At 38.9% G+C, this 12,580-nt stretch overlaps 1 protein-coding gene across 7 annotated transcripts in view; it reads right to left on the minus strand.

Moving 5' to 3' along the window:
• Nucleotides 1–12,580, minus strand: part of NFYC (nuclear transcription factor Y subunit gamma) — a 66,760-nt gene that overhangs the window by 24,489 nt on the left and 29,691 nt on the right. For all 7 annotated transcript variants that reach the window (XM_072723700.1, XM_025983664.2, XM_025983663.2 and 4 more), the window contains exon 2: nt 4,941–5,053. In XM_072723700.1, the coding sequence (XP_072579801.1) occupies nt 4,941–5,045 (105 nt within the window). In that variant the 5' untranslated portion in view covers nt 5,046–5,053. The remainder of the gene's footprint in view (nt 1–4,940; nt 5,054–12,580) is intronic.

Raw genomic sequence — 12,580 nt, forward strand, 5'->3', positions numbered from 1 at the left:
ATGTGAATACCATTTAACTTCTCCTGATGCTGATCCAAGTGGAAGAACACCTGACACATACTTTTTTTTTCCTACCCTTGGGAGTGATATCAGCAAGGTGGAAGAACAGATTCTCTCTCAGAAAATGCTCGTGCTCCTGACCACAACCAAAGAACTACATTTAAAATGCTGCCATCTGAAACTGCCGAGTTTCAAGAAGTCTGAATTCACTCAATGAGAATCTGGAGCCAAGGAAAAGTCAATGGGTCTCAGGCTGCACTGAAGAACATCCGGAGTTTCAAATAATGATGAGAAATCTTTTCCAGGCCTACCCAGTCAGGCACTCCGGCAAAGTCAAGATTCTAATCCTCTCCAAACCAGTGATTCTCAACCTTGGCTGCCCGTTAGAAACACCTGGGGAGCTTTTGAAAAACAGGAGGACTGGGCTCTACCCCAGAGTAACTGAACCAGGAATTCTAGGAGGTGGAGTCCAGGCATCAAGTGTCTTGAAAACTCTTCTGATGACTCTGACCCACAGTGAGGGTTAAAGCCTTGCAACTCTAAGTAAGGTCCTTAGGCCAGCAATGGCATTACCAGGAAACTCAAAAGAAATGCAGAATCTCAGGTTCCACTCCAAACATACTAAATTGGAATCTGTATTCTAACAAGATCCCCATGTGGTTCTTACAGACAATAAACTTAGCAGCATTGCTCTACAGGAAAGGCTCAAATAGCACAAGACTTCTTTTCTAACAGTCTACCAACCTTCATCTCCAAACTTCTGTTTAAATAGTTACCTGGTTTGACTGTAATGTTAGAAATGTCATTGTCCAATCAGAAGGCACCAAAGAATAAAAAGATGTACCTGGCAATTAAAAGAAAGTGTGGCCTAGGCATCAAATTACAGCTAACTGAAGGCTGAAAGGGATAGAGGGAAAAGGGGTGGATGATACTTTTTTTTTTTAAGATTCAGCATTGTTCCTCCCCACCGTCCCCCAAAAATACAAGGTTAGCTTTTTCTTCCCCACTTTCAAAGAGATCTTCAGAGGAGTAAAACCCAATGCCAAGAAGTCTGTTAATTATTGTTCCCAGAGTTCTGTTGAACAGGAATACAGTATTTTGCAAAATCATCCAAATGTACAATCATTTCGGTATGATTTTTAACCAACTTCAATCCCAACTGAACATCACCTGGATTTATGGACAATTACAGAGCCTTTTAAGAGTGAGAAGAACATAATGGCCAAGAAGAGATGAAAGATAAATTGCTTTTGCAAAGCTCAGACCAAAATAATTGAGGATTGAGGCCAGTGTTTCCAATACATCATGAAATATATCATCTAGCAAACTTCACTTTGTTTTTGGAGCAATCTTTGTCCCAGTCAGAGAAAACAAAATACCTTATGAACATTCTCAAAAGTTTAATTTATGTTTGGACAGTTTGAACATATGGATTTTTTAAAAATCTGTTAAGACATTTTGAGATGTCAACCTAAGAGACTGACATATCTGAATTCTGGTTGTAAATGCTGCTGAGTTCTGGAAAGGCACAGACTAAATGCTCAAATATCTGGCCATGTTATATAGGCTGGGGTGCAGAGCAGCAGATGCCTTCATGTGCCAAAGGCAGAAGGAAAAATAAGAATCTTACAAAGGGAAAGAGCACCCCAACTTTCCCAGACTGCACTCTCTAAGTTGGCCCTGATGTTGCTTTAGACTAAATCTGAGGTGGAGGAGTCTGATTCCTACAAATATTTATTGTATACCTATTAAATGCCAAACTTTGTTCTAAGCATCTGATGTTAGAGATCCCATGGTAGTGATCTAGCAGTTTTGTCAAGTGGAGAAAACTACTGTCATCAATAAAACAATCATTAAAGACAACTACCTTCTTGCTGGTCTTTCTCTTCATTCATAAAACGTGAACTATAATAATCCCTCAAAGTAACCCACTTTGAACCTCTGGTGGACTAGCTAGCTGTCTAAATAATAAGTAAAAGTTGGTCAACAGCACAATCTGTTTTGGCAATCAAACTTGAAAATTAAGCCAAGCAGAATAAAAATCAAAGCTGAGTCTCAAAGAGATATCTGAATACCCATATTCATAACAGCACTATTCACCATAGCCAAGAGATGGAAGTAACCCAAATGCCCGCTGACAGATGAATGGATAAACAAAATGTGATACACACATACATATGGAATACTAGTCAGTGTTAGAAGGGAAAGAAATCCTGTTACATGCTACAACATGGATGAATCTTGAAGACATGCTAAGTGAAATAAGATAGTCACAAAAAGACAAATATTGTATGATTCCACTCATATGAGGTATTGAAAGTGGCCAAATTCAGAAACAGAAAGTAGATGGTAGTTACCAAGGGCTGGGGAGACAGAAAAGATAGTTATTGTTTCAGAAGTATAGAGTTTCAGTTCTGCAAGATGAAAAAGTCCTGGAGATCTGTTTCACAAGATGTGACTATATTTAACACTTTTGAATTGTACATTTTAATTTAAATTGTTAAGATGGTGTATGTTTTGTTATGTTTTTTACAATTTTTTAAAAATTAAAACTCAAAACAGAAAAGTTAAGTGATGAACTTGAACTTCTGGAGTTTATCTGGCCACTTGCCTGATCCTGGATTTTTGCTTCAATGTTCAAACTGGAGTGCAGACTTGCAGCACTGCCCTAATCCCACCACAGCTCAGGAGGGCGCTAGCTTTATGCCAGGCTGACTCCTGCCCTAAAACTTGATAAGCTTAGAAGATTACCCACTCAAAATATGAAAATACCCTAGTTTTTACTTAATCATTTCTTTTCCTACTCTCTCTTATATCTGAGACAATATAGATAACTACCACCTTTACACTTATAGAAAAGAAACAATGATTTTTCAGTGGAAATTGATCTGTGAACACAAGCCACTCTGAGAAAGGTCAAGTTCAGTTGCTGAAAATGTCCCATTATAAACAAACATGACCCACAAGTACATCAAAATATGAATCTTTTTTTGTTTTATCCCTGAAGTCAGTGGGGCATTTACCTAATGAGTAGTTATTTTATTTTATTCAGTCATTACCTGTTTATAGTCTATCTTCCCCACCAGAATGTATGTTCTGTGAGTGCAATGATCTTGTCTGTCTGGTTTACTACTGGATTCACAGTATCCAGCACAGCCACAGTAGGTATATAATAAGTATTTATCGAGTAAACAAATACACTGACCTCATATGTCTGAAGTTTAAAGGCCACTAGCTCTAAGAAAGTGTAACATTAATTCTACATTAGGAAGGAGTCCAATGTCTGCTCTGCCAGGATACTTAATGCCTTCAGGGCAGGAATGACAGATCTAAAACAGAAAGATCTTTCAGTATTTCCTAAATTGAGACCAAACGGGATTGTCTTCATTAAGGAAATTATACTCTGAAGATACTCTAATTCTAATGTGTCACCTCCTGCTACCACTGTCATACCACTCTACTCCTACTCCTGCCACCCTATCCACATAGTAGTCCCCAGCCCCTCTGAATTTCTTGTTGTTCCTCAAAACATAAGGCCCTCTCCTCTGGGCCTCCAGGCCTTTAGAAATGCCATTCTCTTTTCCTCAGATACAGCTGCCTATCCTTTCAATCTGGTGAATGCTTCTCAATATTCCAAGATTCAAAAAAAAAAAATGTCACCTTTACTTAAAGCCCCCCTAACTCAACCAGGGAGGAATAAACACGATGTCCTCTGTAATCCCATAGCACTTTGACTTTTACTGCTTCAGACTCCTCACTATGCCTCAGTAAGTATTTAATAAATATTCACTGAATAAATAACCCTGGTTATAATTTTTTTTTTTTTTTTAAGATTTATTCATTTGAGAGAGAGAGAGAAAAAAAAAAAAAAAACAAGCCAGGGGGAGCTGCAGGCAGAGGGAGAGGAAGAAGCAGATTCCCTGATGAGCAGGGAGCTCGATGTGGGGCTCCATCCCAGGACCCTGAGATCATGACCTGAGCCAAAGGCAGCCACTTAACTGACTATGGCACCCAGGTGCCCCAACTCTGATTGTAATTACCAGATTGTAAGTTCTGCAAGGGCCATTATATTTGATTCTTCTAAGTCAGTGGTTCTCAATGAGATGACTTTAGTTCCCAAGAGACATCTGCCAATGTCTAGAGACATTTTCGGTTATCACAACTGGAGGAGGATTGCTACTAGCATGTAATAGGTAGAGGTCAGAGATGCTGCTAAACATTCTACAATGCATGGGACAGCCCCTCGTGACAAAAAATTATCCAGCCTAAAATGTCAATAAAGCTGCTATTGAGGAACCCTGATCTAAGTGTATCTTTTAGCTCCCAGAAAGAGTGCCTGCTTACAGAATATTTGCTGTTGAATAAATTGCCCAACAGCGTTTACCAGATTCTAAAAATCCGGCAGGGCCACTGAATCAGGACTAAGAAATGAGCTACAGCTATTGAAGGAAGGTAAGAGCTCTGCTTTTCTGCATCTCTAAAAGATATCCCTCACATTAAGCTACTGCCTCTGAGTCAAAGCATCCACTATACACCCACATGCCTAAGGAAAGACACTAAGACATTTAAAAAAAAAAATCCTTGTAGTCACCTCAACTAAGGCAAATTATATTTTCATGTTCGCACCCAGAGGTCAAGAATGAACTGTGCCTATCTATGTGCTTGAGACTAAAAATGTTTCACTCTATGGGACACCTGGGTGGCTTAGCAGTTGAGCGCCTGCCTTTGGCCCAGGGCGGGATCCTGGAGTCCCAGGATCCGGTCCCACATCAGGCTCCCTGAATGGAGTCTGCTTCTCAATCTGCCTAGGTCTCTGCCTCTCTCTGTGTGTCTCTCATGAATAAAATAAAATCTTAAAAAAAAAAAAAAAGTTTCACTCTAAGTATTGGTTATTCACCTTATAGCCCTTTACACTCTGCAAGTTTCTCACTCTTTCTTACCACTGTTAAATTCCGAATTTCTTCCATGACACGAGGCCAGAAGGACTGTAGGCTTTGCTGGGCATCACTGCTGCTAGTACCACCAAATCCTCCTTCTGTGGACATTTTGACAACTGAAAACAAATACACACATGAAATACATTAGAAGTAATAAAGACAGACTTTCTGTCCAGGTCATTTATATCTCTCCTTATGGCTGTTTTCACTAATTCATTCAATTTTTCAATCTGAGAAGGTATATAATTGTGCTGAAGAGGTTTTTAAACATAGACTTAAATGTTAGCAAAAACAGGGGAAAAGTTTCCCCTTCTATCCAACTCATACCACAGAGACTATCAGGGAGCTCTCACTAGAAAATATAAAATTACCAGAAATCCAAACTGAAATCTTAATGTGAATCAAGGCTTTTAATGTCTTATCTTAGGAAGAGACAAAAAGGGCACTTGGTTGGTGCCCTAGTCTGGTCCATAATTTTCAATGCCATTTCTTCCAGTGTTTTTTTAAGTTCACCATGGTTTCTCATACTCCATGCCACAGACTGCAGCAGATATATTAAGGGTCTCAATGACTAATACTGTATAGAAATGTAACCCAAGTTTTAATAATAAGCGCCCATTTTATTCTTTTGTTTTAGACACTGGGGCCCCATTTCTTTGAGGCTACTGAAGATTATTATTTCTTCTAATCTCAAGCTAATCTGCTTCAGAGGGCAGAGAAGTGCTAAAGCCTTGGCCAATAATTCAGTGGGTACACTAATTCTCTGAACTGAAACAACTTCCCAATTCTTTCCTTACCTGGACCTTTCTGTTAGGACCAAAGCCAAAGCACACCATCAAATGGTAGCCTTAAGGTCATTGAAAACAATAGGGAATTAAATTTAGGATAGAGAAAAGAATCAGAACTTGCATGTGGTCAACTGCTTTTGTGAATGACAAGGGAAGATGAATGAGGATCCCAGTATCAGTTTTAACTGCAGATAATATTGTAAGTCTTACAAGACTTACAGGGAGAAAGTAAAAAACTCCAGATGGCTTAAATGCTTATCTGGCAAATACTTAAATGCAAGAAACAGTTTAATTAAACACAAAGAATAAGAAACTTAGTGATGTCCTAAGAATTTCTATTCTGGGAAATTATTTTAAAAGGTTTAAATGCCAGTGACAGGATGCTGGCCGAGAGCTATGTAAATCATTAAGAACTAATTCTGAAAGGCTGAGAGAAAAGTACCAAAGGCAGGTGTGACTAAACGTGTTCCTTTCCAAAGCCCATGAGGACACATGCTGGGCAGATCATTCTCCATCAGCAGAGTGGAATGAAGACTGATAAATCTCGGTTTAGACTGTGAGGATGTTTGATTCCCTCTTAAATGTTTGCCTGGGATTGTCCTAGAGGTCCCTATTTTTTTTTTTCTTTTTCCTTCTAAAGGAAATGATGAGAGGAAAGAGATGGAAGGAAAACAAGAATACAATCTTCAAAGCAGATTTCACTCTGGTGTAATGACATTAGTAGGTGATGATGTAATGGGAAAAGATTTGGAGCCAATTTCTGGTGCTGGAAGCCAACAAGCAGCTCTATACATCAACAGGAACTCTTAAGTACTGGGAAGCAATATGATCTTGGAGTTTCTGGAGGGAATTAAAGTGAAGAGTGTTGAATCATAGTTGAAATAACTAGATAAAAATTTCAGTCCCCCCAAACCAAGTATGGTCCCATGATATTTTCATTCATCACCATATGCATGCGGCCTATACACTATTCTCTTAGATGTACTGAGAACAAAGAAATCAAAGTAATCTAAGTTTATCTTTATTAATAAAGACATAAGGCTCTGATGATAATGAAGAGAGACTCAATCTTTTAAAATGGAGCAAACAAAAAAATCTTTCTAGAAATAAAAATAAATATCAAAAACTTAAGAATCTAACCTTTTATTGTATGGATCCATGGATAGCTCTGATCTTAGCAAAATTTGCCACACAAACTGCCTCAGTCAAAGGAGGAAGATGCATATTGTTGCCAAAGATATCTTTGTATACTTGCCAATGATGGGTAGGTTCAGTTTGAGTGAGATTTAGAAAGTTGGTAACAAGTTTTGGTTGTCCCCTAATCTGTTCTAACATTCCAAAGGCACACAATTCAAGAAGCACCACTAAATTTTCTGTGTACAGTCTGCTTTTAAACTTTGAACTATCCCAACTAAGGATGTGCTGGTGTGATCAGTTCCCAAATATCTGTGCAGTCAATAGACCATGAATGAATCTGGTTGGTTCAGAGCCACACACTGGTGGGAGTGAGGGTTAGGTACAAAACAGAAGCTAACAAGTGTTTCTGGAACTGAGTAATGTATTAAAAGTTAAAATCTTAACTTCAGAGGCCCATCTGCACTAGAAAATCACAAATAGTTAATGGCAAAATATACAAATCAATAATAATGTCCTTTATATTTTATTGCATCATAAAAGTTTAGGACTTTAAAAAAGACATCAAGAGTCCCTAAGCCTCACTCCTCTAAAAGTATGCTCACAGCTCTATTTCAACCTCTGCCAACCCCCTCCCATCCCAAGTGGTCATTCAGCTTCAAGTAGGAGTATCTCCTCCCTCCCTAGTTCTGGGAAACTGGCTTACTGGTAAGGTGCTCTTTTCCATCTTTGGACAGCTCTGACTGTTCTTTACATTAAATTATATTTGCAAAGTTCCATCTGAGCTTTGGATTTAAAGTTACAGCCCTATGGTTTTTTCATCCAGAAACCTCTTTTTATAAATTCCTGACTTCAAAAACAAAAGTATTCTCATCAGAAACAGATGATCTTCTCATGAGGAACATGATTTCTAGTATCTTTGCACAGAGATGATTAGCAGGTAATTCTTTTTAATACCTCCTGCAAGAACATAAATTGCTACTATAAAATAGAAAAGGTGACTACTTTTATTCAAAAGATTTTCCTCGGGATGCCTGGGTGGCTCAGTTGGTTGAGCAGCTGACTCTTGGTTTCGGCTCAGGTCATGATCTCATGGTCATGGGATCAAGCACTGCTTTAGGCTCTGGGCTCAGTTGAGAGAGAGTCTGCTTGTGGATTCTCTCTCTCCCTCTGCCCCTCACTCACTCACTCTCTAAAATAAATAAATCTTTAAAAAAAAAAGTTTTCCTTAAAAGAGATTCAGCCATTACATGGGGCTTTAAAAAATTAAACCAAACCTCAAGCAAAAGATTTTATAAAAACAAATTGTTGTTCTGACTATTTTCTAACTGAGGCACAGGATTAAAACAACTAAACCTAATCAGTAAATTTTGCTCACTAAACAGCCCAACAAGTTAAAAATATAAACCAACCTTAGTTAATCTTGTTTTAAATAAAGATTGTATTTATCTGACAGAGAGAACGAGCAGGGGGATTGGCAGGCAAAGGGAGAGGGAGAAGTAGGCAACCCACTAGCAGGGATTCCAATGCAGGGCTAGACCCCAGGACCCAGAGATCATGACCTGAGCCAAAGGCAGACGCTTAACTGACTGAGCCACCCAGGCACCCCAACCTTAGTTAATCTTATCACTTCTTACTTTAGTACTTAAATACATTAATTGCAACTAAGTTGATTTTGCTATAGAAGTAGTCTATAACATTTACAGCTCATGAAATATGTGCCAGATCCATTTTCTAGGGTAATGAGAGAAGGTATGTAATTTAAAAGTAAGAAAGATTTATATTTCAGTATCCCTTTTGTTTTTTTGTTTTGTTTTGTTTTGTTTTTTGAGAGAGAGAGCAAGAGAGCCAGCACGAGTGTGGAAAGGGGCAGAGAGGGAGAAGAAGCAGAATTACCTACCTCTAAGCGCGGAGCCCAACACTGGGGCTCAATCCCAAGACCCTGAGATCATGACCTGAGCCAAAGTCAGATGCTCAATGAACTGAGCAAGTCAGGCACCACCAGGATCTTTTTATTCCATGTTAAATTGCTATTTCTAATAGCTATCACAGGACAAAGCTATTTATTTACAGTTGACAACAAAACTGCTTAAGACCAAGCTGCATTAGGTTTAGATCCCTCATGAAACATGCAGCATAGGGGCGCCTGGATGGCTCAGTTAAGCACCCAACTCTTGATCTCAGTTCAAGTCTTGATCTCAGGGTCATGAATTCAATCCCCAGCATGGAGCAAGCAAACAAAAACAGGTGACTTTTGGTGCACCTGGGTGGCATAGTTGGTTAAGTATCTGACACTTGGTTTCAACTCATGCCCTGATCTCAGAGGTGAAGCCTCCTTGCTCAGCAAGGAGTCTGCTTGAGATTCTCTCGCCCTCTCCCTTTGCCCCTCCCTCTCTCTAAAATAAATAAATCTTTTAAAAAAAATGTGGCATAGAATTTCCCAGATTTAACTCATCGTTAAAATTAGATTTATCATTCATGTTCATTAATTACTTTATAATACTTGAATAAGATGTTTAACTATTTAATAAAGACATTAGGATCAGATGAAGTATCAAATGGTTGTTGCCAGAAGTAATCTCAACTCCCAGTATCTATCAATTTATATCCTTTTAAAAACAGTTTGCTTTCCAAAGCTAGAAGGGGGAAGACTCAAAGTCCATCACAAAAAGGCTGTTTCTCCAATGCTCAACTTCAACTGCCATCTGTCCACAAGTCATCTCTAAACATCCCCACCCAGACATGATCACTCCTTCCTGTGAACCTTCAGAGCCCTTGATCTGCACCTCTCTGCCTTCACCACATTATCTTGTATGATCATTATTTATGTGTATGTCTTATCGTATTTCCCCTTCTGGTTTACAAGCTCCTTGTGGGTAGGACCTGGGATCCCTCACAGCATCTAGCACATAGTCTGACCAATTACTTCTGAATGAAGGGACAAGACAGTTGCTAGGTACAGCCTTTCTGAGAAAAAGAGGTCTCTTGGAAAGGCTAGCCCTGAAATAGACTTGATGGGATTGCCTGAACAACTAAAGGAAGTGGTTATACAAGCTATTCTGGAAAGCTCAGAATAAATGAGGTCCTCTCTAGGCCTTTAAAATAAGGACAACAATCAGAAATTCACCTGAAACTGACTTACTGAAGCAAATTTAAGATAAAAGGATAGGTCAGGAAGGCCACATGCGCGTGCGCGCGCACACACACACAGCTCCAAAGATGTAAGGCAGACTAGAAGCCTGGAAGAATGGGTGCAAACCACTCCTAAGTATAAATTTTTTGAAAGACAGAACTTTCTCAGAAAGGGGACCAGGATAGATTAGTATAGTTTGAAAAAATTAATGACACTAGGTAAGTAGGAGGAAGGCAAATACCTCTGTTTGGCCATTCATTAGTAGGAAAATAAGGAGAAAATAATGGAGGAAATAAGATGATTCAATCAGATCATTCAAAGATGGAAAATCTGGCTACCATTCTAATAATCTTTATCATTGATGAAGAAAGAAAAAGATGAAGAAAGAAAAATTTTATTTTTCTTAAAAAATATATAAAGCAACATAAGGTTTTATTGCAGTATTCCCTAGTTTTAAAACTCTGTACCTTTATTTTTTAAGATTTTTATTTATTTACTAATGAGAAACACAGTGAGAAAGAGGCAGAGACACAGGCTGAGGGAGAAGCAGGCTCCTTGCAAGGAGCCTGATGTGGGACTTGGATCCCAGATCCCAGAATCATGCCCTGGGCCAAAGGCAGATGCTCAACTGCTGAGCCACCCAGGAGTCCCTAAACTCTCTACTTTAGACTTTAGCTCTCTTTTCTTGGCATATACCTCATTCTCTCTTTGAAAGTCCTTTATAGTATGCCTAAACCCATTATACAGTTCTTTGAAATAACTAAAACCAAATAGATGTTGTTGGGCGATATAATAACCTAAAACGCTAACATAACAAGTGTTCAAGGAAAAAAGACCAAAGAAAGCTCCCCTGAAATGAAACCCAATCCCTGACCAATACTGCTTCCTATTAAAGTACTAGAGCTGACCCATCCCAGGCAGTCAGGTTTTACCTAAAAACAACACTCTCATTGTCAAATGCAAGCAAATATATCCTAGCCCAATTGTGACTGAAAAACGAATCTAAATGTTGGTACCATGTTTCCCTTTAATGACCCCCCCCCCATCCAACTTGTAGTCTTTAGGTTATAAGCAACGCCAATCATTCCTGTGTCTCCAAATTTATATCAGGTATCTCCCCATGTTCAAAGCACTTTTAAGCTTATTTGTGCTTGCTGTTTTAGATATTCTTCCCAACTACAAAGAAAGGTGTAAAAAAATTTGAGAACTAAGACTTTTGAAACAATTTCACCAACAGACAATTTGGTTCTAATGTTTATACAGATGGATCTACGAATATATGCCATTATCAATCATGGCTAAAGAGCATTTCAAGCCTTAAGGACGCGTATGTTCTCTACAATAAAACCAATCTCAAATCGACAATTTCAGGAGAAAAATAGCACTACTCTGGAAATTAAAAGACCTATGTTTGCGAACTGGCCTGCAGCCTACTAACTGGTGGCCTTGGGACAATCATTCAACTAAGCCCCTCCAGAAGCAATGTATACTGAACATATGCCAAAGGGGTGGTCTAGTATGGAAGACCTACACTTGACTACTTGAGGATGCAATAAATGAATGAATACAAAAGAAGGCAAGGTGATTATAAAGACAAGAGGGGTCAACAGTCTTTATTTAAGCTCATCTAAGGTTTCGATTTAATCACACAAGAAAGCACTACGCTTAGTGCCAGAAAACTTACTACTTAAGTTCTAAACCCTTACATAACTGGATACCAGCTAGTCATACTTACTGGCAGGTTCTTACACAGTACCCACTATCAGAATGAATAATGTACCCTGGGACGCCCAGGTGGCTCAGCAGCAAAGGTGTCTGCCTTTGGCTCAGGGCATGATCCCAGAGTCCTGAGATCGAGTCCCACATCAGGCTCCCTGCATGGAGCCTGCTTCTCCCTCTGTCTGTGTCTCTGCCTCTGTGTTTCGCATGAATAAATATTGAAGAAGAAGGAAGAAGGAAGAAGGAAGAAGGAAGAAGGAAGAAGGAAGAAGAATACAGCTTGACTGGAGACCCCTTTCCCCAACCCTGATTAATGCCAAGTTCAATGTTTGAGGGTGTGTTTGTTTCTAGCTCCAAGAAGCTAAGTCTGAAGCTGCTTTTCAAACTGCCTACTGGAAAAACCACGCTTCCCAAAAGACTAAGGGTTGGAACTAGCTGCACTTACTTTCCCTAAAGATCTGTTCACAAGGACACATTTTTAAATTGGCAGCAGAAACACTTTTCCTTCAAAAACAAAAACATGTTTCTGTTTGCTATCTACTATAACATAATCTTTTCAACAAGGGCCAGATCATAATACAGTTATAACTGGAAAAAACTGACAGCATGGCAACTGGTATAAGCAATGAAACTGATAGGAATGCATGAACAAAACACTTTAAGATCTTTTCCTGCAGAAGAGAAAATGATATGCAAGCATCTTACTTCACATACTTTCTCATTTGTTCATTACTGTTCAACTTAAATCATCCCTGTATATATGACAGCAATACAACACTATTTTGTATGATGAAGGAACAAGTATTTCAGTGGAGTACTCCAAAGTTTAAGGCTGCTCGCATGCTACAACAGTAGAGTTGAAGAGTTAT

This window comes from Vulpes vulpes, chromosome 10 (assembly GCF_048418805.1).
Source record: "Vulpes vulpes isolate BD-2025 chromosome 10, VulVul3, whole genome shotgun sequence".
In the NCBI taxonomy this organism is placed as follows: domain Eukaryota; kingdom Metazoa; phylum Chordata; class Mammalia; order Carnivora; family Canidae; genus Vulpes; species Vulpes vulpes.